The sequence below is a fragment of the Leopardus geoffroyi genome, chromosome B3 (assembly GCF_018350155.1).
Source record: "Leopardus geoffroyi isolate Oge1 chromosome B3, O.geoffroyi_Oge1_pat1.0, whole genome shotgun sequence".
Taxonomy (NCBI): Eukaryota; Metazoa; Chordata; class Mammalia; order Carnivora; family Felidae; genus Leopardus; species Leopardus geoffroyi.
In genome coordinates this window covers 53,918,087-53,942,447 of record NC_059337.1, presented here as the reverse complement: position 1 = coordinate 53,942,447, position 24,361 = coordinate 53,918,087, and the positions used below count along the sequence as shown (strand labels likewise).

The 24,361-nt window shown below is 35.6% G+C and overlaps 1 protein-coding gene across 8 annotated transcripts in view; it reads right to left on the bottom strand.

Moving 5' to 3' along the window:
• GABPB1 (GA binding protein transcription factor subunit beta 1) overlaps positions 1-24,361 on the bottom strand; it is a 70,694-nt gene that overhangs the window by 12,046 nt on the left and 34,287 nt on the right. For 3 of the 8 annotated variants that reach the window (XM_045449761.1, XM_045449767.1, XM_045449762.1), the window contains exons 2-7: positions 17,357-17,464; positions 12,654-12,821; positions 11,248-11,442; positions 9,629-9,776; positions 9,163-9,276; positions 110-295 (exon numbers count right to left, since the gene is read on the bottom strand). In XM_045449761.1, the coding sequence (XP_045305717.1) occupies positions 110-295; positions 9,163-9,276; positions 9,629-9,776; positions 11,248-11,442; positions 12,654-12,821; positions 17,357-17,464 (919 nt within the window). The remainder of the gene's footprint in view (positions 1-109; positions 296-9,162; positions 9,277-9,628; positions 9,777-11,247; positions 11,443-12,653; positions 12,822-17,356; positions 17,465-24,361) is intronic. The other 5 variants (XM_045449764.1, XM_045449768.1, XM_045449769.1 and 2 more) reach the window with 3 other exon arrangements.

Below are 24,361 nucleotides of genomic sequence, written 5' to 3'. Positions count from 1 at the left end.
AGGTTGCAAAAATATATTTTAAGGCAAAAATAAATGCTTTGAAAAACATATCACAATTTCCCGAGCCTTGAGAATAAACTCAAACTTTAGGCAAATGCCTACTACCAACCTTGCTGTCCATCTGGCATGGTCACAATGATGGGCTGACCTATCCCACTGGTCGGGATGGAGTGCAAGTTTCCAAGCTGGATGCCATCTGTAACTATTGTGATGACTTGCTGGCCCCCCGAGCTAACTACTTGCTGAATTGCACCATCCACAGATTCTGCGGTAACTACCTCCTCCGTAGCCACTACTGGAACAAAATATATATGTAAAGATCAGTGAGCATATACAAAAGTACAGATAGAAGTTTATTTTTCTTTGCTACTTTGGCTTTCCCTGTTCTTTTACACAGAAACACTGTTACATGGTTTTTCTTAAAGGCAGTCTCCAGTGGTGCTGTGCATACCTATATTAACAACAGACTACAAGCCCCACAATTTATAACTAAATGAGTTCTGACTATGCAGATGTATATTTAAGTAAGTAATATCTCTTCATTTAGTTATATGAGGCACAAAATTTATAAAATCCTCTGAGGTCACAGATATAACAAAGGTTACGCTTGCTTAATAAAATTCTACAATCCAGAAGAGAATTTTGTATGTGGTTGTATTCCATTTACGTTTACGTATGAGATGATATGCATTTCCATATTCAAAGAAACATGGAAATTTGTATTTTTCAAGTAAACAGAATAAGCATTATTCCCTTTCTGGATTGTGTGAGCAAGGGTTGCCTTGGTAGCAATGGCCTACAGATCTAGTACTGCATGACAGTAAATAATACAATATGTTAACACTTATATAAATAAAATCCAACACTATGTTCTTAATAGAGGCTCAGAGAGGATTCTGACATCTGAAAGCAGCACCCCTGGCCTTGCTTGGGTAAAGAAATCACAAGTTAATGCTGCCAAAATCCTTTCCCACAGGTAATCCTATGCCCAACTACTGATCCCAAACAACATACACAGGAACATTCATAGCAGCTTTACTCACAATAGTCAAAAACTTGAAACCAACCAGATATCCATCAAAAGCAGAATGGATAAAAAGACTGTGGTAGATTCATGCACTGGAATACTACACAGCAATTAAAATGACTAAATGCAAAACATGGATAAATGAGACAAAAACCATGCTCAGTGATATAAATCAGATACAAAATATATACTGTGGAATTTAAGAAACAACAGATGAACATAGGGGAAGGAAAAAACAAAAAAAAAAAAAAAGAGAGGGAGGCAAACCATAAGAGACTCCTAACTTGAGGGATCAAACTGAGGGTTGCCGGAGAGAGGTGGGTGGGGGATGGGCTAGATGGGGGATGGGTAATAAGAAGGGCACTTATGATGAGCATTGGGTGTTGTATGTAAGTGATGAATCACTACATTCCACTCCTGAAACCAGCATTACACTATCTGGTAACTAGAATTTAAATTAACACTTGAAACATGAAAAAAATAAAAATTAAAGTTAAATGAGAAAAGAGCAGAGCCCAAATTAGGACAACTGCCTGGTACACAATGTTAAGAAGAGAATTTTCCAGGAAAGGAATATTTGATGAAGGGTTATATATATTTATCATAAGGAAGGATACTCCATAAAGCTACAGACTTTATCTTATGTTTTTCATACATGCAAGGCTCTGTGACTTTAATCTTATGGGATCCAAGGGGATTGTTTTTTTTCCTTTATGCTTGGAATACTCCTTTTTGGTTATTGTTTTTTAATGAAGCAGATGTACAATGTGTGATTGAGGCAGAAATAGAGCCCATGATTTGAGATTTTTCTCAGTAATTTTGACATCAGCAAATGTTAAAGTATAGCTTCCTTGACAGTCTAGGAAGAGGCACTACATACATTAAAAGTTGAAAATTTCCTTTACCACTGGAGCAATGTTAGACATGTTGAGTCCCACACTGACCTTACAAGTCCCTACCTGTGGCCACAATAATTGGTACAATCCACCATGAACCTGGAGTAGAACCCAGGGTTCTGGCTTTGAAGTCTGAGCGGCCAAGCCCCACTCCTCCCCTGCTTTGGATTTTGTGCTGTGTGGTCTTCCGGATTACTTCACTGGACCAGTGTGTAGGGTGCACCAGCCAGGCCAGCAGGCCACATCCCCAGGTCTGTGGGGTGTGCAGCACCATCCTACTGCCACAACGAGGGAAAGGTAGTGTGAGAGAGGGAAAACTGCCTGCAGTGCTCACTTTTTTAGGTCTTGATTTCCTTACGGAGCCACTGCGGGCATGTAATAAAACTTTGGGTTTTTTTCTCCTTTTAATCGTTCTCATATAAATTTAATTCTTACTCCAGCTGGAAGACCCTAAGGGGTAGAAAAGAATTTTCCCCTCCCTTCTCCTACATGGTATTTTAAGTTCACCAAAATATACAATACTACTTTAAGACTGATGATCCCCAGAGGGGAAATAGATTGGGGCACAGCAAAATGGGTAAAGGGGGTCAGTTTTATAGTGATGGGTGGTAACTAGCCTTTTGGTAGTGATCACTCTGTGGTGTTTACAGATGTTGAACTATAATGTTGTACACTTGCAACATTTATAAAGTTATATCCCAGTATTACCTCAATAATAAAAAAATAGGTAATCCTGTTTTAAAACTCAATAACACAGTTTGGATCAGTCTTTTGTTTTTACTTTTTTTTTTTAAATGTTGATTTATTTTTGAGAAAGAGAAACAGGAGCACGAGTGGGGGAGGGGCAGAGAGAGGGAGACACAGAATCAGAAGCAGGCTCCAGGCTCTGACCTGTCAGCACAGCGCCTGACACGGGGCTCGAACCCACAAACTGTGAGATCATGACCTGAGCTGAAGTCGGACGCTTAACTGACTGAGCCACCCAGGCGCCCCTGGATCAGTCTTTATAGATTCTAAGGGTTGCTCAAAAAGCTCTGACAAACCGAAGGCTAAGGCTATACTATGCAAAAAGAGTAATGATTCACATTATGTGGCTATCAAGCAACTGAAATGTGGCGGTCTGAAGTGAGATGCTACTGTTAGTACGAAATTCACACTGAATCTCAAAGACAGTATGAAAAAAAGAAAGTAATATATCTTACTAATAATTTTTATTGATTTCTTATAGAAATATTTTGGATATTTTGGGTTAAATAAAATATATTATTTAAAAAACAAAAAATATATACTGTGTACTTCCCATTTTTTAACTAAACAGTGATTACACAGGAGTAATCACTTTGAGATAATTCAATAAACTGTAAACTTATGATATATGCACTTTTCTGTATGCATATTACATTTCAATAAAGAAGCATCAAAAGGAAAAATGACACTAATGGATTACAACACAATGAATCTTTAAAAATCCGTTTCTCCTTCATGAAAAAGGAGAGAAAGGGAGAAAGAAGAAATATCTTGATAGAAGAATGACATCTAATTAACAAAATAAGAAAAATTATCATTGTAACCTCCAATGTAATAATTGACTCAAGCAAGGATCACTAACGGATGTTAAAACCACTGAAATGTTCTGAGAAACAAGATATTCATATGTTCTCAACGTATCACACCGAAGATTAGTAAGAGGAAAATGTGCCTATAAGGACCTGGCAGTAACCACTCTCACCAAGTGGTCATTATCAGGATGGCCTGACATGTACCTCCTGACATGATGCAATGGGAGATTACAAAATATCACTTGTGTTCTTCCTGGAAATGTTTGACCTGCATCTACTTATTAAGAAACAAATGAATCCGGAATGTGAATGATCTTCCAGACAATGGGCATAGACTCTACAAGGATTCAATGTCAAAAAGAAAATGGAGGGGCACTTGGCTGGCTCAGGTAGTTGTTCAGGTCATGAACTTGTGGTTAGTAATTTCGAGCCCCAAATCAAGCTCTGTGCTGACAGCTCAGAGCCTGGAACCTACTTCAGATTCTGTGTCTCCTTATCTCTCTGCCCCTCTCCCACTAGCGTTCTGTCTCTGTCTCTCTCTCTCAAAAATAAACAAACATTAAAAAAAAAAAAAAGAAAGAAAGAAAAGGGAGGCAGCAGGACTGTCCTAGGTTTGGGGAGACTAAAGAGACACAACAACCAAATACAATATGTGAACTTTGGATCCTGGAGGAAAATAAACAAACACTTACAAAGGACATTTTGGCAACAACTGAGAAAACTTGAATGTGGACCGCATGTCAGATAATGTTACTAAATTAATGTTGATGTTTTTAGGAAATATAATGGAGCTATGAATATGTAGCAGACTATCCTTGTTCTTGGGAGATATATGATGAAGTATTTAAAGGTGAAGTGTCATGGTATCTGCAGCCTACTTTCAGATAATGTGGTAAAATAAAAGAGTGTGTGTGTGTGTGTGTGTGTGTGTGTGTGTGTGTACACATGCAGGTGTGGCAAGATTTTAACAGTTGGTGAGTACAGGTGAAAGATACAAAGTTTATCCCCCAATTTTTCTATGGGTTTGAAAACTGTCAACCTAAAAACTGTTCTAACATAACTAATTCTGAAAAGAGAAATCACATAAAAACTATTCCTTAACGATACAGGGTTTTTTCATGTATTATTTGAGGCAACACTTTATAAAAAGAGTAATTAAATAAAACCATTCTCTCCTGAAGTCATGTTACCTACCATTCAGATGCAGAGTTGCTCTAAAACATGCTTAAGTTGCTACCAACTCCCAGTAGAACATCATGGGTTATCAATGAGCTCCTTTTTTAGAAAAGGCAAGGTAAGTTATTGGGACCCCAGTTTTCAAAGATGTACTCATGGCAGGGTGACAGACTTGGCTGCCACCCTGTTACTCTGTTACTTGGTAATCAAGGGTCACGATACAAACTGCAGAAGATAATACTGAAAACACAAAAAACCTTTATGTTTTGAGTTCTCTCATTTTTGTTTCTCTTAAACTATAATTAGGCTTTATCACCAAGCACTTAAGAAAATTTCAGGAAGAGAATTATAAAATGAAATGTAGGCCATAGTAATATATTCAAAAGAACAACTACTAAGGTTTTCAAACACATTAACTATTGCTTTGATTTTTAAAAAAAATATATCCATATGAAAAAGAAATGTTCACTCTGGTTGAATGCTAACTACAAGTAGTAAATGCTTTAAAGCACAATCATCTCTAAGAAATTTCTGAGATCACACACAATCAAGGCACAATTCAAGAACTTTCATCTTTGCACTATTCGCAATGACTGTCATTAAAATAATAGAGTTCCTCCCTTTCATCTGAAAAGTTTTCTTTTTTAAGTTGTACTATAGTAAGGAATTTAAGAAAAAATTATAAGAAAACCAATTACGTAAGAAGACAAAGTGTCCCTCAGTAACCCTATGAACAACACAATAGTGAAATGTTGAAACATGTAAGAATAAAAGAGAAACCCTAAAACTTTAAGAGTGTTAATTAAAATACATACAGGGGCACCTGGGTGGCTCAGTTGGTTGAGCATCTGACCTTGGCTCAGGTCATGATCTCACGGTTTGTGACTTTAAGCCCCACATCCGGCTCTCTGCTGTCAGTGCAGAACCCACTTCAGATCCTCTGTCTCCCCACCCCCCACCTCTGCCCCTCCTCCACTTACACTCTCCCAAAAATAAATAAATCTAAAAAAATAAAAACATACATACACACACCTCTAAATGTCAAAACACCTCTAAAGGATAAAAAAAATTAGTGTAATATTTACTGGTCTAAATCAAAAGTCAGATTGTTATATACAAAGAGAGCCTAGATAACCTGCAGCATCTTTGAAAATATCTGAGATCTCTTGTTCAACAAAACTTCTTAATTACAACACCATAAAAGCCTAATAAGACAGAGAAAAACCCATTTGTAAGATGTTCTAGGGATTGAAAATTCTACATATAAATATTTCAACACTAGAAACTATGCTCACTAAAAACATTTCAAAGGTATTGTGCTTACAATTGAACCTGAAATTAAAAACAAAAAAGCAAAACCAAAACAATCTTATAAAGTCCAGTAACTTATCCCTTAAAGCCAATTAATTCACTTTTACAGATCTAGTTTAGGAACAGCAAAAAAACAATGTGCAAAGGGGACCTGATTCAAATTTCACTCTTAGGAGAAAGGAAGAAAAGAGCCACCAGGTGCATTATACCTCTAGAAAAACATCTTAATAAAAATGAACAGAAGTTGCTCTAAAGAAAAAAAGAAGGGTGGTCATAGATGTCTATTTAATCAAGAGATTATGTAGTTGGGCTGCAAAAAAGAATAAGGCTAAGCAAAGCAAAATCAATATAGGACCTCAGGCTACAGCCAAAAATTAGTGTTTCATGAAAGAGTTTATTTTAAAAGGACCAGACAAACTACACTACAGCTGTAAGGCCTACATCCAACCAATCAAAACTTCCAATTCTACATCCCAAATAATTCTCAAATCTATTTGCTTCTTATCTCTTTGCCAAATCCTAACCCATGCTACCATTATCTCTTTCCCAGCTGACTGCATTAGACTCCTAACTGAACTTCCTTTCAGAGTCTGCCAAAGTAATAATCACTTTAAAGGTCCTTTATTTATTTTTTTTAAGTTTATTGATCCATTCTTAGAGAAAAAGAGAGAGAGAAAGAGAGCATGCAGCATGGAGAGGGGGAAGGGGCAGAGAGAGAAGGAGAAAAAGAATCCCAAGCAGGCTCCATGTTGTCACCACAGAGCCTGACGCAGGGCTCGAACCCACAAACAGTGAGACCATGACCTAGGCCGAAATCAAGAGTCAGATGCTTAACCAATTGAGCCATCTATGTGTCCCAAAATTCCTCTATAATCTTACTTTCAACCACCAGGAGTTACTCTCCCATTTGCGGGGCTTAGCCACACTGGCCTCTGAAGTCCCCTTTCAAGCTCTTTCCTGCCTCAAAAGCTTTACATGTGTCCTCTTCCTCAAATACTCTTCCCCCAATGTTTCCTTACTAATTCCTACTTAATCTTTAGTTTAAATATCTCCTTCTAGGAAGATTCTCTGACCCACCAGACTAGGTTAAAATCCTGCATTCTTTGTATGTACCACTAATGACAGTTATTTTATCTGTTTAATATCTTGTTCTACCAAAAGACTACATGTTCCATAAAGGTTGGGATTGTATCTGATCGTTTACCATTTTCTCTCTAGCAACAAGCAGAGTAATGTGGTCAAAAGAGATGTTCAACAAAAACCTGTTCAATGCATGAATAAATATTTTCTCATTAAAAATGAATGGCTGTTTATAAATAACAAGTGGATATTTGAGCACAAGAACAGTTTTCAGTGTCCATCACAAAACATGATCTATCCCTCCATGAATTTTTATTGTTTGTACATTTTTGTTTTGTTTTAAAGCAGAGAGAAAGAGGGAGTGAGGATGTGAGTTGCCTAAAGTTTTGATGTTTTTAATAGAAAATACCTATAAGAGTGGCCTGTAAGCTTTGGTAGAAAGACAGGATAATATAGCTGCCTCTGCTTATTAATAAATACAGCATACTACATGGCGGTGGTTTTCTTCATGGGGCAAAAGGCAGCTGCAACCTCCAAAAGAAAACCTGTTCACTTTTTTGTATCTTCATTTTGGAATAATTTCCAAAATTGAATGAACTGGAATGGAGTTCTTATCTACCTAAATCCCTAAATCTCCATCCATTAAAGGACAGAGGAGCAAAACACTCCTCTGCTTCAACAGACACACCTCAGGAGTAAAAGCAAGAATGGTGATGCTTTTGTTTGATATAAGACAAAATGATAATCACAGAAATAGTTATTCCTATCACAAGCCAAATTATAAACATTCTAGAAGAGACAAGTCCACTGATCACCAAAAAATGCAGTATATTATAGTTGTCACAGACATACATACAACTTGGGAATCAATCAGACCCTGAGCACAGAACTTTTTTACCACTTAATGACCATGCTATTTAGGGCAAAATTATTTAATCTCATGAATCTCAGTTTCATCATATATAAAATGCAAGCACTACTTTATTTCCCAGATCCTAACTAGGATGTCCTTGAAAAAAAGTACACATAAACATTTCCTAAAATCGAGATGAGTCTGACAATTGATGTTAAAAGAAATTGAACAGTCCAGAAATAATTAGCCTGAGCATGTAGAAATTGAGTGGTGAGAAGATATTTCTTTATCTGATTTCACACCTCAGCTGAGTTATTTACACTGGTGGCAATGTACTCACCTGAACTTTAACTTAATTCAAGCTCTTAAAATATCTTCAGAAAGATTCCACTATGATGTAGCATTAAAATGAAAAACTACTGCGCTCAGAAGATTGTATGCCACATGCAATAAAAGTCAACTGAAATTCCTAATCTCTCAGACTAGACCATATATAACATTTTCAAAAGTAGAAGTTAGAGAAGTTGGTATGACTAATTCATGGAGCCAAATATCTAAGTGTCGAAATTTCAGATGACCTTCAAGAATACCTGCTTAATTTTCAGAGATATATACTTTCAGACAAAAAATTTAAAGTTTAACCAAATAGAAACCACCAATGAAATTAATCTTCTTTGCTATGCTGATGCAATGACAAAGATGCTAAGGAGATCTAGGTATAGGCTATAAAAGCAGCGCATCAACAGGGATTCTGAAAAATCTTAAGACTCCCAAATAAAAAGGCGTAGATTCAAACATTGATTATGAAGCTGAAACTGGAGAATAGATAAATGTTTATTAGCACTAGTTAGTAAAAAAAGAGAGAGAGAGAAGAGAGAGGTAGGTACATTTTTCCCCCTGAAAAAAATATACCTTTCAATCAGAACATCATAATGAGTCAAATCCAGTAATGAAGACCTTCAAGCTTTTGGGTGAGCATTCAATGAGATCATAAGTAAAACATTTACCATGGTGCACAGCATACACAGTAAGCATTCAATGACCTGTTGTTGTTGTTATTTTTATTATTGATCACAGTTTGAAAACACACTAATTTAAATAATGAATGACAACAAATTATACCCCCCTACCCTGGCCCCCTGCCTTCACATGGCCATAATCTGAAATCTGCTCACTTTAGCCCTTTATATTATCTTCCTAGCCTTGTAAATATTTGAGTCTCCAACCTTTTAATGTACGCATTTGACTTGTTTTTCTAACCTGGAGTTTCTGAAGAATTGGACAATGGAGCAGATGCTTCAGCTAAGGCAGCTAACGTAGCTAATACTGATGTGGAGGAGTTTCCAAACTGAACAGCTGATACACCTGTTTCATCTATGAGAAAAGAGAAAATAGATTTAAAATTTTTTTAATTTTAAAGGAGCTCAATTCTACTGCATTTTTCTGATATTCTATTTTGCTTTATTCAATTCTTAAAAGAAGCTTGGATAATAGTTTTGTAAAAAACAAGCTTTGATAGCATTAGTTTTTGAAAGATAATATTGTAGCTCATTTTGCAATATCATCTTTCTTGATATTGTCTCATAAAAATCTTTTTTTGCCAATACGAAAGAAAACCAAGTGACTGATATAATCTTACCCTCATTCTCCAACAGTCCTTTCATAAAAGGAGGAACACCTACTAAAGCATAAAATCCCAACAGCTATCCTATATGCATCTCAATACCTGTTGCCTTGGATGAATTTTCTGAAGATACCAGACCTGTTAGGTTCACCACCCCTCCAGGTCCGATGATAAACTGTGGTGTGGCAGCATGTATCGTCACAGTGTCAGGACTCTCAGGGTTTGTGTTGATTTGGTTCTGCATAGCAATCTAAGGGCCAAATCAACACAGTGTTTTCAGAATTACAACCAGAACATAGGGCACAGATTCTCAATTCAGTACAAACACAAAGGAAATTCTAAAATTTAAGAAGAATCCTATAATACAAATGAAAATCTTTGTATACAGTCTACTGAGAGTGTAGTGGTAAATCAGAGACAGGAATTTACATCCTAATTCCCTATTAGGTAAAGCAGTAAAATCCCATGAGAAAAGAATATCTGAAAGGCTTTTATAGAACACAGTTGGATATTTTGCTGCCCTGTGGCTATAGAAATTATATTACTTAAATTATTTCCTCTACTATATTCAGCAATATATAACACTATACATATAAAGCATGTCCTTCACAGGGCACTTGTTATGATGAGCACTGGGTGTTTTACGTAAGTGAATGAATCATTGAATTCTACTCCTGAAGCCAATATTGCACTGGATGTTAACTAAATATAATTTAAATAAAAATTTGAAGGGAAAAAATAAATAAAAAAAGCATGTCCTCCCCAATTAATTCTTTTCTACCTTCAACCCTGGCCCCCAAATTGCTCTCCTAGAAGTAAAAGAATTCCAAGAGGCACCACAAAATTCATCTTCCTGAACATATAACATCTTTTCAGTAGAGTCGGAAGTGTCTTAAAGAAAAGTTCTACTGGGAAGGAGAACAAGAAGATAGGCAAGAGGTTCTGAGTAAAGATAATTTACATCAATGTTGTGTAGCTAAAGAAAAGAGAGGCAATACTGGTTATTTAAAAAACCTGTCTCAGGGCGCCTGGGTGGCTCAGTCGGGTAAGCACCCAACTTTAGCTCTGGTTGTGCTCTCAAAAGTTCATGAGTTTGAGCCATACGTCGGGTTCTGTGCTGACAGCTCAGAGCCTGGAGCCTGCTTCAGATTCTGTGTCTCCTTCTCTCTGCTCCTCCCCCATTTGTGCTTGGTCTCTCTCTCTCTCTCTCTCTCTCTCTCTCTCTCTTAATCTCTCTCTCAAAAATAAACATGAAAAAAAAAAAAAAAAACCTTGCCCAAAAGCCGTAAGTAACTAGGCTCATAAACAGATTTTTTTTTGAGGATGATGAAAAATAAAAGAAACCAATCAAAATTATAAAGACTGCATCAATTACTCAGAGAGCAATGTTATAGTTGCTAAAGAAAATTTTTAGTGGAAGTTTAACATATTTTGAAAAACCACATTGTATCCAAATATGCAACAAAAATAATTAATAGAATAAAATGTCTAGAAGGGGAATTCAGGAACTTAAAAACACAGAAACACCTTATTTAATCTTCTAATGTTACGTGTAAAGACTATGGTCTCAGAAAAATGAATAGCAATGAACAAAGAGTAAGTGAAAGAGGAAAGGACTGTCCAAAATAACAAAATCCAAAATGAAAAGCTAGAAGCTAAATAGCTCAAATCACCCCAAGACAGAGATCCTTTTATTTTCTCAAATTAAAGCCAAACGTTACCTGTAATATCTCTGCCAAATCTTCATTCCCGTTGTCTATTGAAATATCAAATGCAGTTTTACAAAATTTACTTTGCGTGTGTACATCAGCACCATATTTGATTAAAAGTTCCACCACCTCTTGATGATTGTGTTCTGTGGCCCAGTGCAGAGCTGTCATCTTCAACATGTCCTTTGCATTAACATCAGCACCATGCTATAAATATATTGCAAAATAAGATATTTCTACAATATGAAATATAAAGAATTCCAAATAGGAAAATACTAGCCACTATGCTTTAAAGCAATAATGTGCTACTAACATGATCGGCTATTTTTTGTGTTGAATAATCTGTATGTTCCACAGATCTCCACACATCTGTCACTTAATCAGTTTTCTATCATGCTAACTTTGCCAACTGTTTTCCTTCTAATTTCTTAAGAGTGCAGCAATGATTTTTTCACTCACCCAGAGGTGAACATCATGACATAAAATGGCATAAGAAGTGAAGAACTGCTATGAGCACTCCTCCAAAACCCTCTTTAATTCTACTCCCTTATTTATACAGAGATAGCCTCTGCTTTCAAAACCAGTATAATATAAATAATAAAAGGAGCTATCCTTTTATATAAATAAAATATATATATAATATATATATAAAATATATAAATATAAAATATATATATATTTATATATAAATAAAATAAAATATATCCTTTATATAAATAAAAAAGGAGCTATCAGGGATGTACTGTCCAATGTGGCAGCCACTACACACATGTGGTTAAGCACATGAAATATGGCTAGTCCCAATCGAAATGTACTAAGTATGTAAACACACGCTGGAATTCAAAGACTTAATACCAAAAAAAAAAGGATGTAAAATATCTCATTAACAATTTTTACATTGACTTCATGTTGAAATGACATATCTATATATATGAGATTGAATAAAATATAATATTAAAATTAGTTTTTACTTTTTTAATATAGGTAATAGAAAATCTAGAATTACATGTGTTCACATTTGTGGCTTACATATTGTATGTCTTTTGGGTAAGTTGATCTAAAGGCTATAATAAAAATCCTTATTTGTATTATTTATTTGTTAATCAAGCCTTATGTTTCCTTCCATATTTTAACTGTGTCAAGTCAGACAAAGCCATAGTCCCTCATCATAATGGAAACCAAGGTCTCAGAAATCAACTGTCTGACTTAACTGAGAACATACCTAGAGGAAGTTCTTCTCCCACAAAGAAAGCTTTAAGATAATTTACATTTGATGGAATTACATACAAAAAAAATGAGGTAACATAGAAAAAAAAAAGTAGATATTTAATAAAACTAGTCCCCTTCTCCCTCTTACAAAACCATAAATCCTTTGAAGGCTTACTTTCAAAAGCAAAGTGCAAAAAGAGAACACATACCTTAAGCAAAACCTCTACTATGCTGGCATGGCCCTCAGAAGCTGCCATATGTAATGGCGTTCGGTCCACTTTGGTTCTCGCATCCCTACTTACACCAGCTCGGAGTAGTACTTCTGTGGTGGAGTAATGCCCATACTGTGCTGCCAGATGAAGTGGAGAGGTTCCCAGCTATACCGCAAGAAAAAAAAAATCCACATTTATAATTGTGGTTTGTTTGTTTTTTTTATATTTATTTTTGAGAGAGAACAAGTGAGACAGAAAGAGAGAGAGTGAGCAGGGGAGGGGCAAAGAGAGAGGGAAACACAGAATCCGAAGCAGGCTCCAGGCTCTGAGCTGCCAGCACAGAGCCCAACACAGGGTTCGAACTCACGGACCACGAGATCATGACCTGAGCCAAAGTCAGGCACTTAACTGACCGAGCCACCCAGGCTCCCCTATAACCGTTTTTTAACACACTTCTATTACTACCTTCTAGTTTATATTTTCTGTTTACATAGCAAACAGATTATATTATCTGTTTACAGAGTAACTCAAAACTCAAGAAAATAATTTATGCTTACCACATATTCGTCCTAGAGGAATTCCCATACATTTCTCAATGAGGAAGAAAAGTCAGTATTTTATTTAATTCAAACTTGCTTTTTTATTTTTTAACAGATAAATAGCATGAACAAAATTAATTTCATCATAAATTAGAGATAATTAGGGTTTGAGAAATTTTTCTAAGTACTGGAATGTTTTCCCCATATCAGTCACACAAAACTAATTTTCATCTATGAAATTCATATCAAATAAATATAATAGTGTAGATTTTGCATTAAATTGTTTTTGAAGGACTTAAAAAAATAAATTTATTAAAGCAACTCAGTGATCTTTTTAAAGAAGTTCATATAATCATTTTTCAAGGGAAAAACCTGCTGAGGTATACTTGCCAAAGATGAGTCAGGACAGACCCAAAACAGAGCCCAGTTCTCCTGAAACTCTTGCATGTGGTATAGCCACTATAATAACATTAAATTCACAGTATACAGGGGAAGTAGTAAAATGTAAGTTAGGAAGAACCTTATCAGAGGCATATACTTTAATAGGTGAAAGTCAGAATTAAGTTACACACATTTAGAGGCATAGAAAGTCCCTATTAACTCTGATTACCAAAGGCACTGATGTTCCAAAGAACCAAGATAGTTCACTAGAACATGAAATTTGTTAAGATCACTACTACAATAATAGCAAGTAAGATTTCTGTTAAAGCACTTTCCATGGCAAGCACTATTCAAGAGTTTCTTTGGGGAACATTCTTTTTTTATTTTTATTTTTAGAAAGAGAGAGAGAGCATGCACATGAGTGGGTACAGGAGCAGAGAGGGAAAGAGAATCCCAAGCAGGATTCAGTGTGAAGCCAGACGTGGGGCTCAATCCCTCAATCCTGGGATCATGACTTGAGCTGAAATCAAGAGTCAGGCGCTCAACTGACTGAGCGACCCGGGTACCCCAATTTGGGAAGTATTCTTGTAAGTTCAATTGCTGCATCACAGATCATGTACATGTTCAAATTTACTAGGAACTGCCAAACTGTCCTCCACAATGTTTGTAGCAATTTACACATATCCTCACCAATGTCTGAGACTGCTAAGCTTTTTTTTGGCAAATCTGGTAGATATGCAATAGCATTTCATGATTTTACTTTGCATTTGCCCAATTATTAATGTAGTTGAGCATCTTTTCACATTTATTGGTCATTTGAACTTTCTCTTTCATTTGACTGTAACAAGTCATTTGCCCAGTCTTCTTTGCCTTGTGTGTCTTTTTTATTGCTGTCATGGGAATTCATTATGTGTTATTGATACTAACCCTTGTGTTAAGATCCTTTTGTCTGGGGGTGCCTGGGTGCCTCAGTTGGTTGAATCTGACTCTTGATTTCAGCTCAGGTCATGATCGGACAGTTCGTGGGATCGAGTCCCACATCAGGCTCCACGCTGACAGTGTGGAGCTTGCTTGGTATTCTCTCTCCCTTTCTCTCTGCTCCTCCCCTACTCCCATGCATGCACCCACTCTATCTCCCTCAAAAATAAACATTAAAAAAATTTTTTTCTAAGATCCTTTTGTCTTGATACACTATAGTATCACTATGATATGTTTAGATATAGATTTTTTTTTAATTGTTCCTCCTACAGATTAGCTGGGCTACTTGAATCTGAGCTGCTCTCTTTCACCAGTTCTGGAAAAAATCCCACCCATTATCTCTTAAAATTATTTCATCCCTCTTCTCACTATCCTTGTGGATTTTTTATTAGATACATTAGACTTTCGCATACCAGCCTTCATGACTTCTGAGATCTTAAATTTTCTATTTTTCTGTATTCTGGATTTTTTTTCATACCTTTCAGTTTATTAACTTTCTCTTTAGCTGTTCCTAATCTATTAAAATCTTATCTAGAGGGGCACCTGGGTGGCTCAGTTGGTTAACTACCCGACTTCAACTCAGATCATGATCTCACGGTTTGTCGGTTCAAGCCCCACGTCAGGCTCTGTGCTGACAGCTTGGAGCTTGAAGCCTGTTTCAGATTCTGTGTCTTCCTCTCTCTCTGCCTCTCCTTCACTCCTACTCTGTCTCTCTCTCTCTCTCTCTCTCTCTCTCAAAATAAACATTAAAAAATTATTTTAAATAAAAATAAAGAAAATAAATAAAGCTCAGGTCATGATCTCACAGTTCATGAGATAGAGCCCTGTGTCATGCTCTGCATCAGGCTCCAAGCTAACAGCACAGAGCCTGCTTGGGATTCTCTCTCTTCCTCTCTCTCTCTGCCCCCCTCCTGCTCACATGGGTGCATGCTCGCTCACACTCTCACTCTCTCTCTCTCTCTCTCAAAATAAATAAATAAATAAACTTAAAATCCTTGTTAATCTGCTCTGGTGCTAGTTGTTCCAGTGAGTTATTTTCCAAGTTGCTTTGTGTCCTTGTGCATTTAGTCATTTTTGACTGTTCATTTTCCTTGAAATTTCATTTGTGGATACTGTGATGAAGGTAGGTTCCCCGAGAAGAATATTAATTTGCTTCTTCCAGGAACCTGGGGTAACCTCAGTCCAAAGATTATTTTAAATTCATTTTTCAGTGTACAGTTTTTCAGAATGCACAAGAATTTATGAGTTCAGGTGACAAATGTGTCCAGGGATGGCTTGTGACTCCGAATCCTCATCAATAATTTTTTTTCTTTCCATTTGGTGACTTGTTTCAAGTCAGTTCATTTTCCTTGCAGTGCCCTAACAACAGGGCAAGGGCAAGGACAGAAGTAGGTAGGAAGAGGGAAAGGGCATTTCTGGTTTACGCTTACACAGAAGGTGCATCTCTTTGGGATTCCAGAATTATGAGGAGAAGATTTCTTAGAAGGCTTCTATGAGCAGTCTCAGGTCTCTGTCTCCAGTCACCCATGCCAGTGAGGTGGGCAAACAACAGGCAAATTCACTGAGTTCAGCAAATATTCTTAGGGTCAAAAATCTCTGGGGGCGCCTGGGTGGCGCAGTCGGTTAAACGTCCGACTTCAGCCAGGTCACGATCTCGCGGTCCGTGAGTTCGAGCCCCGCGTCAGGCTCTGGGCTGATGGCTCAGAGCCTGGAGCCTGTTTCCGATTCTGTGTCTCCCTCTCTCTCTGCCCCTCCCCCGTTCATGCTCTGTCTCTCTCTGTCCCAAAAATAAATAAACGTTGAAAAAAAAAAAAAAAATCTCTGGATTCTGGTTGTTTGCTTAGTTTTGCAAGTTAATAATTCCTTATTTTCTTTCTAACTCACTAGTGCAGTAAAGAAGATTTTTTTTAAACAGTTAATCAAAAAACGCTTTATCTTTTAGAAAGACAAATGCTGAAATATTTATGGATGAAATAAAATATTTCATAGAATTTGCTTTAAAATAATACAGAACAAAAAGTGGATGAAGTTATAGAGGAAACAAGATTCATCATTTTTTGGTATATTTGGTAATTTTTGAAGCTGGCTGAAGGGTATGCAGGGGTTGATAGATACTTGATGTATTCCATAATAAAAAATTTTTTGTTTTTAATGAAAACAAAAAAGAGCATAGGACAAGTATACCAGAAACAACAAAATCAAAAATCTGGAATTTTTAGTTGTTCCCAGTTAGGTAGGTTAATCCAGATTCCTAACCCTTCACACTCCCAAGACCATCTCTTTTGACTTACCCCAGGAATTAAGTACAGTTATGGTTTTTATCTTCCTCACAATTGCCTTCTGTAGTTACTAGGAACATGCTCCCATTCCTTTCTTCCTCTTTGATCATGTTTGCAATAGTGTTACAAGTATCAATTGAAATATGAATATATTTCCTTTTTAGGAGCAATTATCACCTTAACCTCAATCTTTATCTGTTATTTTCTGAATTATAAATTCTACCTGTGCCATTTATCAGCTTTAAATTCCAAGCAGCTACATTTTATATTCACCCTACAATATTGAACTCCATAGTTTAAAAGAAAAACCCTTTTGTAGACAGAATATCTAGATAAGGTTGTCATATATACATGACATAAAGATACAAATCATTTCCTTTAAAAGACAGCTATAATTCTAAAACTACAAATTTGCAAAAAAAAAAATTTTGTTACATATAAATACAATACTGACTTTATCTGAAAAAACTAAACAGAAGAAGAAAGAAAAAAAAAAGAGTACAACATTAAAATCATTCTTTACCCAGTCTGTAGTAAAAGGAGCTCCATTTGCCATCAAAATACGAACTTCATCATCTTGACCTGCTCGTGCCGCTTCTAAAAGCTTCTTCCCCAAATCTACCAGGGACATCTAAACAAAGGAAAGATGAATTTAACATCTCTCTTCATACATTATGACACGATTATTTTTCTTGTATCTTTATTAATACCAATTCTCAAATATCCCTCTAAAAGTTTGTGAAATGGTTAATCTGCAACTACAGATCACACAAAAGCAATTTATATTTGAATTTTTGGAACAGATATTCCCTTTTTCATTAAGTTTTTACCTAGCATAATAAAATTAGTTTGAATTCTCCAAATATAACTAGTAAACACAGATGAGGTAAGCAGCAAAGAAGGCTTGTCTAATATTTAGGAGTGATAAGAAACTGTTTTCACTGGAGTAGTTGCAACAATAATTTTTCATAAAAGTAAACAGAAATAAGGTACAAGATACTGTCCTCTGTAGTTGATGAAAATTAAAATAAATATATCATAACAGCTTTTTGCAATGGTAAATCAGTAGATGTACTCAGAACGTAAAAATAATACTTTGAATGACTGCACAGTCAATATACATTCAAGTTCTTCCAGAAAAGGACACAATTCACATTCAAAGAAAATGCTGAAAAGAAAGTTGAACAGTATTATCAAAAGACTACATGTCTCACTAAGAACCTAGAAAGTTAAGTATACTTCATTATCTTGTATTCAAGATACCTGAAAACACTAATGTCACAGGCCAGAGTTGTAAAAGTGTGTGGGAGTGAGGGTGTGGAGGTAAGTGGGGAGTGTATCTTCTTGAATAAGAAATACTGAAATATATGTTAGGGAACGATCATGAAAGGGTACACAAGTAAAGAAAGATTTGAATGTATCAGAGATGCTCAAATTCAAGAGATGATAGTTCTGAGGAGAAAAAAGGTCCCAAATTCAGAAAGACTATTCAACTGGAAAGCTATTCAATGATATTATATAGTATCCTTGAGGAAAGGCAAACAGGTAGGGTTTCAGGCCTGGGAGGAAGGGAAGATACTGAATCCCTGAGATTTCCACAGGGAAAAATGTGCCCGTGTTATGAATTTGCCTCAATAAGTGAATACCCTTTGAGAATTCAGTAGTCAAGGGGAAAGAAGTTCTAAGAAGGGGATGTCAGGTTGATTAGTGTATTCTAATCTTGTATGAAGAGGTATTATTCAAGAAGGAGGGGAGAGGACTATGTATGTATGTATATATGTATGTACATACATATGTACATACTTACGTGAGAAGGGAGTTGACAGAGCTTAGAGAGGTTATTTATACCAGGAAGGACAGACTTCATTACATAATTAGAAGAGATGTTAGGGAATGTAAAAAGATTGATTAAAAGACGCCCCTTGAAAGAACAGATTTATGCTTACATTACTGTATTTTTTAGTAGATTCTACAACATGAAAATAACCAAACACAGAAGCAGTAAGCAGAAACAGGTACTAATGCTGGGAGGCTTGCACAATGATTAAGTGAGATGAACATGTCCAAAACAGGTATTTGTCACAAGGCAGGAAAGAACTTCTTATAATTATTCAATTTATAAGGATAAAAATAATTTAGAATATATTCCATGGTGAAGAAGAAAAACAATCACATGAATTTATGTGTTTGATGTGGGGGTTTTTGCATGCTTTTTTGTGTGTTACATTTTCACCCCTGAATTTCTGATTTCCTTTCTGTTTTCTTCCCATTCTCTCATACCTCGATGGAGTCACTGGAACCCAAGATACAAATTAATCCTGTTAAAGACACTATGAGCTAAAGAGATTACTGATCTCTGATGAAGGATTCTTCCCAGGAAATATGCAGCAGGTGGATAGTAAAAATTTACATTACACTCAATAAGCAAAGAACCTGCAATCATTTCCTACAAAAGGCAGGGTGAGGCAAAAAGAAACTGACCTCTCTTCCAAAAAAGCACAGTAAAATCTAAACTGGCCACACTAACACAGTGACTCCACTTGTATCACCAAAACTTAATATAAATGTGGTTTTATAATGAAATAAATCTTCACCCAAAATATACCCTTTTGAGTATGTCTACACAGGTAATATAAAATCAGTTTGAATTCATTCAGCATGCACACTTCCAGATGACTGAGACATCTAGGTATAGGGCTTTTTCTCATTTTTGGAAGCTGGGTTGTCTGCCTTTTTCTTAATGTTTGTAAGCATTCATAACATACATTCTGAATATGAGTTCTTTGTCAGATACAATATTATAAATATCTCCCTCCAGAACCTGATTTCTTCACTCTCCACCCCTTTCTTTGATATCATATATTATCTTCTATGGGTAGATAATGAAACCTCAATGTATAAAAAAATAATAAAACAAAATAAAATAAAATAAAATAAAATAAAATAAAAGACAGCAAAGGAAAGTTTGCCATAAAAATGAATGTAAGAAACATCAATGTTTTAATTACACAAAATTTTGGTCTGATTCAAAATGAAAAGGGGGAAAAAAAAAACACCATGAACCCAACATAACAACAATCAAAGGACATGACCATATATTTTCCAAAAGAGAAAACAAATAATTCATAAGCATAAAAAATGTTCAGTGTCGGGGCGCCTGGGTGGCGCAGTCGGTTAAGCGTCTGACTTCAGCCAGGTCACCATCTCGCGGTCCGTGAGTTCGAGCCCCGCGTCGGGCTCTGGGCTGATGGCTCAGAGCCTGGAGCCTGTTTCCGATTCTGTGTCTCCCTCTCTCTCTGCCCCTCCCCCGTTCATGCTCTGTCTCTCTCTGTCCCAAAAATAAATAAATGTTAAAAAAAAAAAAAATGTTCAGTGTCATAACAGTCAAATAAATGTAAATAAAAGTAATTTCTGATGCAGTCAAGAATGAGTTGAGACTCACACTTCCATATATAGTGACATACATGTTGATAGCTGTATAAAGGGATCAGATTTAAAATTTTTTTAATGTTTATTTATTTTTGAGAGACAGAGACAGAGCGCAAGAGGGGGAGGGGCAGAGAGAGAGGGAGACACACAATCCGAAGCAGGCTCCAGGCTCTGAGCTGTCAGCACAGAGCCCAATGTGGGGCTTGAACTCTTGAACTGTGAGATCATGACCTGAGCCAAAGTCAGACATTTAATTGACCTAGCCACCCAGGTGCCCCTGGATCAGCTTTTTTAGAATGTCAATTTGGCAATACATAAAAGTTACCAAAATGTTCAAGTTTAATGACTTAATAAATGATCCTACTTCTGAGAAAAAATAATATACTGAAACAGATCTATCAACACACATATATACAAATAGATCTACATACATATTATTACATTTTTATCATGTGAACAAAGTAAGAAAATTGTGGAATCTGAGAATATGCAGTAGCTTAAAATATAGTTGGAAGTTACATAATAACATTAAAAAGTTATGCCACATTAAGTTAAAAGATACAAAACTAATTTTTGAATGTCAAAATATACACACAGAGAACAAAACACGGGAAAATATGTCAGTGATAAGTTTACGGGAAATTTTGCTTTCATTTTACAAAGTTTCTATAATGTTACTATATTATCTTCCTAAATCAAAAGTGGGTTTTTTGTGGTGCCTCAGTGACTCAGTCAGTTGAGCATCAATCAGACTCTTGATTTTGGCTCAGGTCATGATCTCATGGGTTCATGAGATCCAGCCCAGCATCAGGCTCTGCACTGACAGCACAGAACCTGCCTGGGATTCTCTCTCTCTCTTTCTTTCTCTCTCTCTCTCCCTCCCTCCCTCTTTCCTCCTCCTCCTCTACTCACACATGCATGGTGTTCTCTCTCTCAAAATAAACAAACATTAAAAAAAATAAAAAGATTTCTTTAAGGGACAAATTACATTGTATGACTATCAACTAACTAAATGCTGACATTAAAGAAAGTTATATACTACTGACTTACTAAACAGGAAAAGTGGAAAAAATAAAAATGCTGGTATTGGGTACTTAAAAGTAGTAAACTTACTGATCTGCTTATAAGAATTACAATGAAACAGTGATGCGTTTGAATGAATCAACTTCTCCTATAATTAATAATTCTGCAGTTGTCTTAGTTATTCAAAACATGACATATTTAAGGACTCAGGATACTTAAGTTATTGTAGTTTTAAGATCCCACGACCAGGGCACCTGGGTGGCTCAGTTGGTTAAGCCCCCGACTTCGGTTCAGGTCATGATCTCACAGTTTGTAAGTTCAAGCCTCACATCTGGCTCTGTGCTAACATCTCGATGCCTGGAGCCTGCTTCAGATTCTGTGTCTCCCTTGCTCTGCTGCTCTCCCCCACTCGCATTCTCTCTCTCTTTCTCTCTCTCTTTCAGAAATAAAGAAACGTTAAAAATTTTTTAATAAAATAAAATAAAATTCCATGAGCAACATAGCCATATAGTAGACATATGTAGCTGGATACTCTAAAACCATTAGGTCTCAAAATGGTAGCAGCACTGCCACCTAGAGGGCCCTTTGGATATATGTGAAGGCATTTGGGGGACTGATGCAGGACACAGTAAGGTGAAAGCTCTACTACCATTTAATGGGCAAGTGTCAGGGATATTAGAAGTCTAGCAATGCAGGAAACAATTCAGTATGGCAAAGAATTGTCACATGTTCTGGGTGGCTTCCAAAGGCTCCAATGAATACATCTAAGACTAGAACTTAATATGTAAACAAAATGTATTTTTCCATAGTTGTTAATGTATCCCAAATTTCTCAGAAGGCAACCATACAATAAATCTGTTTTGTTCAGAACTTTACTAAGAATTGTTCACTATTTTGGAAAATCACATCACCCATGTCAATGCCACTTGGTTATCTGGAATCACCAATATAAAACACTATCAATCAGCTTTCACAGCTATCATTCATAGTGACTCTACAAATGACTCTATGGGGCAAGCATTTGACAACTTCTTGTCTCATCTAGAGTAGTCTGCCTGAGTATTTACATACTGAAATATACATTTCATTATAAATTGCTTTCCTTCCATTTCTTCATTATAATAAGGTATTATAATGACCTTTTGAAATTATGTAGATATGTAATATTAACCATAATTTTCACTTCAAGTTAGCAAAAGGGACAATACAAAACATTTTTTTTATAGAAAGACAGCAATGGATCTAAATAAGATTGGAAAATCATTGGAAGAAAATACATAGGAGATCAAGTAAGACCAAACTCAAAGGCACTCTTAATTTTTTTGTAGACAATTAGTAAAACTTAAAACAATGACAATACCAAAATGTAGCAATTTCATTTCTGATTCTCACCTGAGGGGAACCACACACATCACAGAGTAATTCTAACCTTCAGAGGATCTCAAATACATTAAGACAACAAACTGACTGAGGGGCCATAGCTCCAGAGAGCCCCCTCAATTTACTTTGTTCATTATTTATCTATTAAATCCCCACAGATAGAGTGTTAAATTTACATAAAATCATTTAAGGACCTAGCAACAAATGTTGCTTTTTTGGTATGGCAAATAACTTTCCCCCAAGCAAATAAAGAAGCATAATTCAATTCAGTAAATTTTAATTAATGTTAAATATACTTACTGAAAATACACTGTATGTATGGTACTGAATGCCATCCAGGTTAATACCCCTTTCCTCTCAAAAAGAAACGTAATCTAAAAACCCACTGCAATAAACTCCATCCTTAGTTTTTTTTTACTACTTCTGAAAAAGTTGATCACAATCTAATACAAACCATTATTTTTTTTTAACTTTAATAATATGAATTTTAATAAGATCTATAAAAGAACTTCAAAATGTCTACAAACTAGTTAATTTTTGCTCAAAACTACATGCTGAGAGAGCCATCTAGTGGTAATAGGAATTACTAACTCTCCATTGTTAAAGCTTAAAGTCTATTTTGTTTTAAATTTCTGTAATTCATAGCTCATAGAGATATTTTGAGGATTAAAACATCTACTGGATATGAAAACTCTATGAAACTGTAAAGTACTAGCTCCATGTGAACTGTTACTAGCATTAAAAAAGAATATGAAAGCACTTAAAAAATATAATCCCATCACAATATACTTAATAATAAACCTTGACTGCCTAATTAAAAACTTCAGAGTAAATTTACAATATCACACCTATGCCCAATGAAAACAATTATAAATCCAATAAAATTTTTCTAAAGTTTTTCGTCCAAGCAATTTAGTACTGTGTATGAAAATGATCATACTCTTTGACCAAATAATCCCACTCATGAACCTAACACAAGGAAACTATCTGAAACATAAATATATTAATAGTAATGTTATTTAAAATAGATAAAAACTGGAATGCCTTACTACAATCAATAGTTTAAAAAATTAAGATAGATCATAATGGAATATTGCAAGCGTTTATTTTTTTTACTTTTTATTATGGCAAATTTTGAGCAAATACAAGAATAGACACAATAGTATAATGAATAGCCATCAACTAGCTTCAATATTATCAATTTATGGACAGCCTATTTCCCACGCACACATATTATTTTGGAGCAAATGTCAGACATCATACCATTTTATCTGTAATATTTCAGTATGTATGTCTAAAAAATAAAGACACCTTTTAACACAGTACTATAGTCATTTAAGACTATTACTTATGAATAATATGCAACAGTTAAAGCATGTAAAATGTGACTCTAAGTAAAATTAAGTAATTACAGTCATGTGTATAACTATATGTAGGAAAATATCCTTGGGCATGAGAATTTAGTTCCCTACATTCTCATAAGAAAATAATACTGATAATAAAAGTAGCACCTGGCATCTTGCTAAATCTTTATCTACATTGTCTCAGGTAACTAAATAGCCTTACCACAATAGTCATGGTCTCCATTTTGCAAAGGAGACAAACAAAAAGTTAAAGGATTTACCAAAGAGCACTAGTTTTAGTCTAAAGAGAAGACCCGTATTTCTTAACTCTTGCGTTCTAAATTAGAGAACAC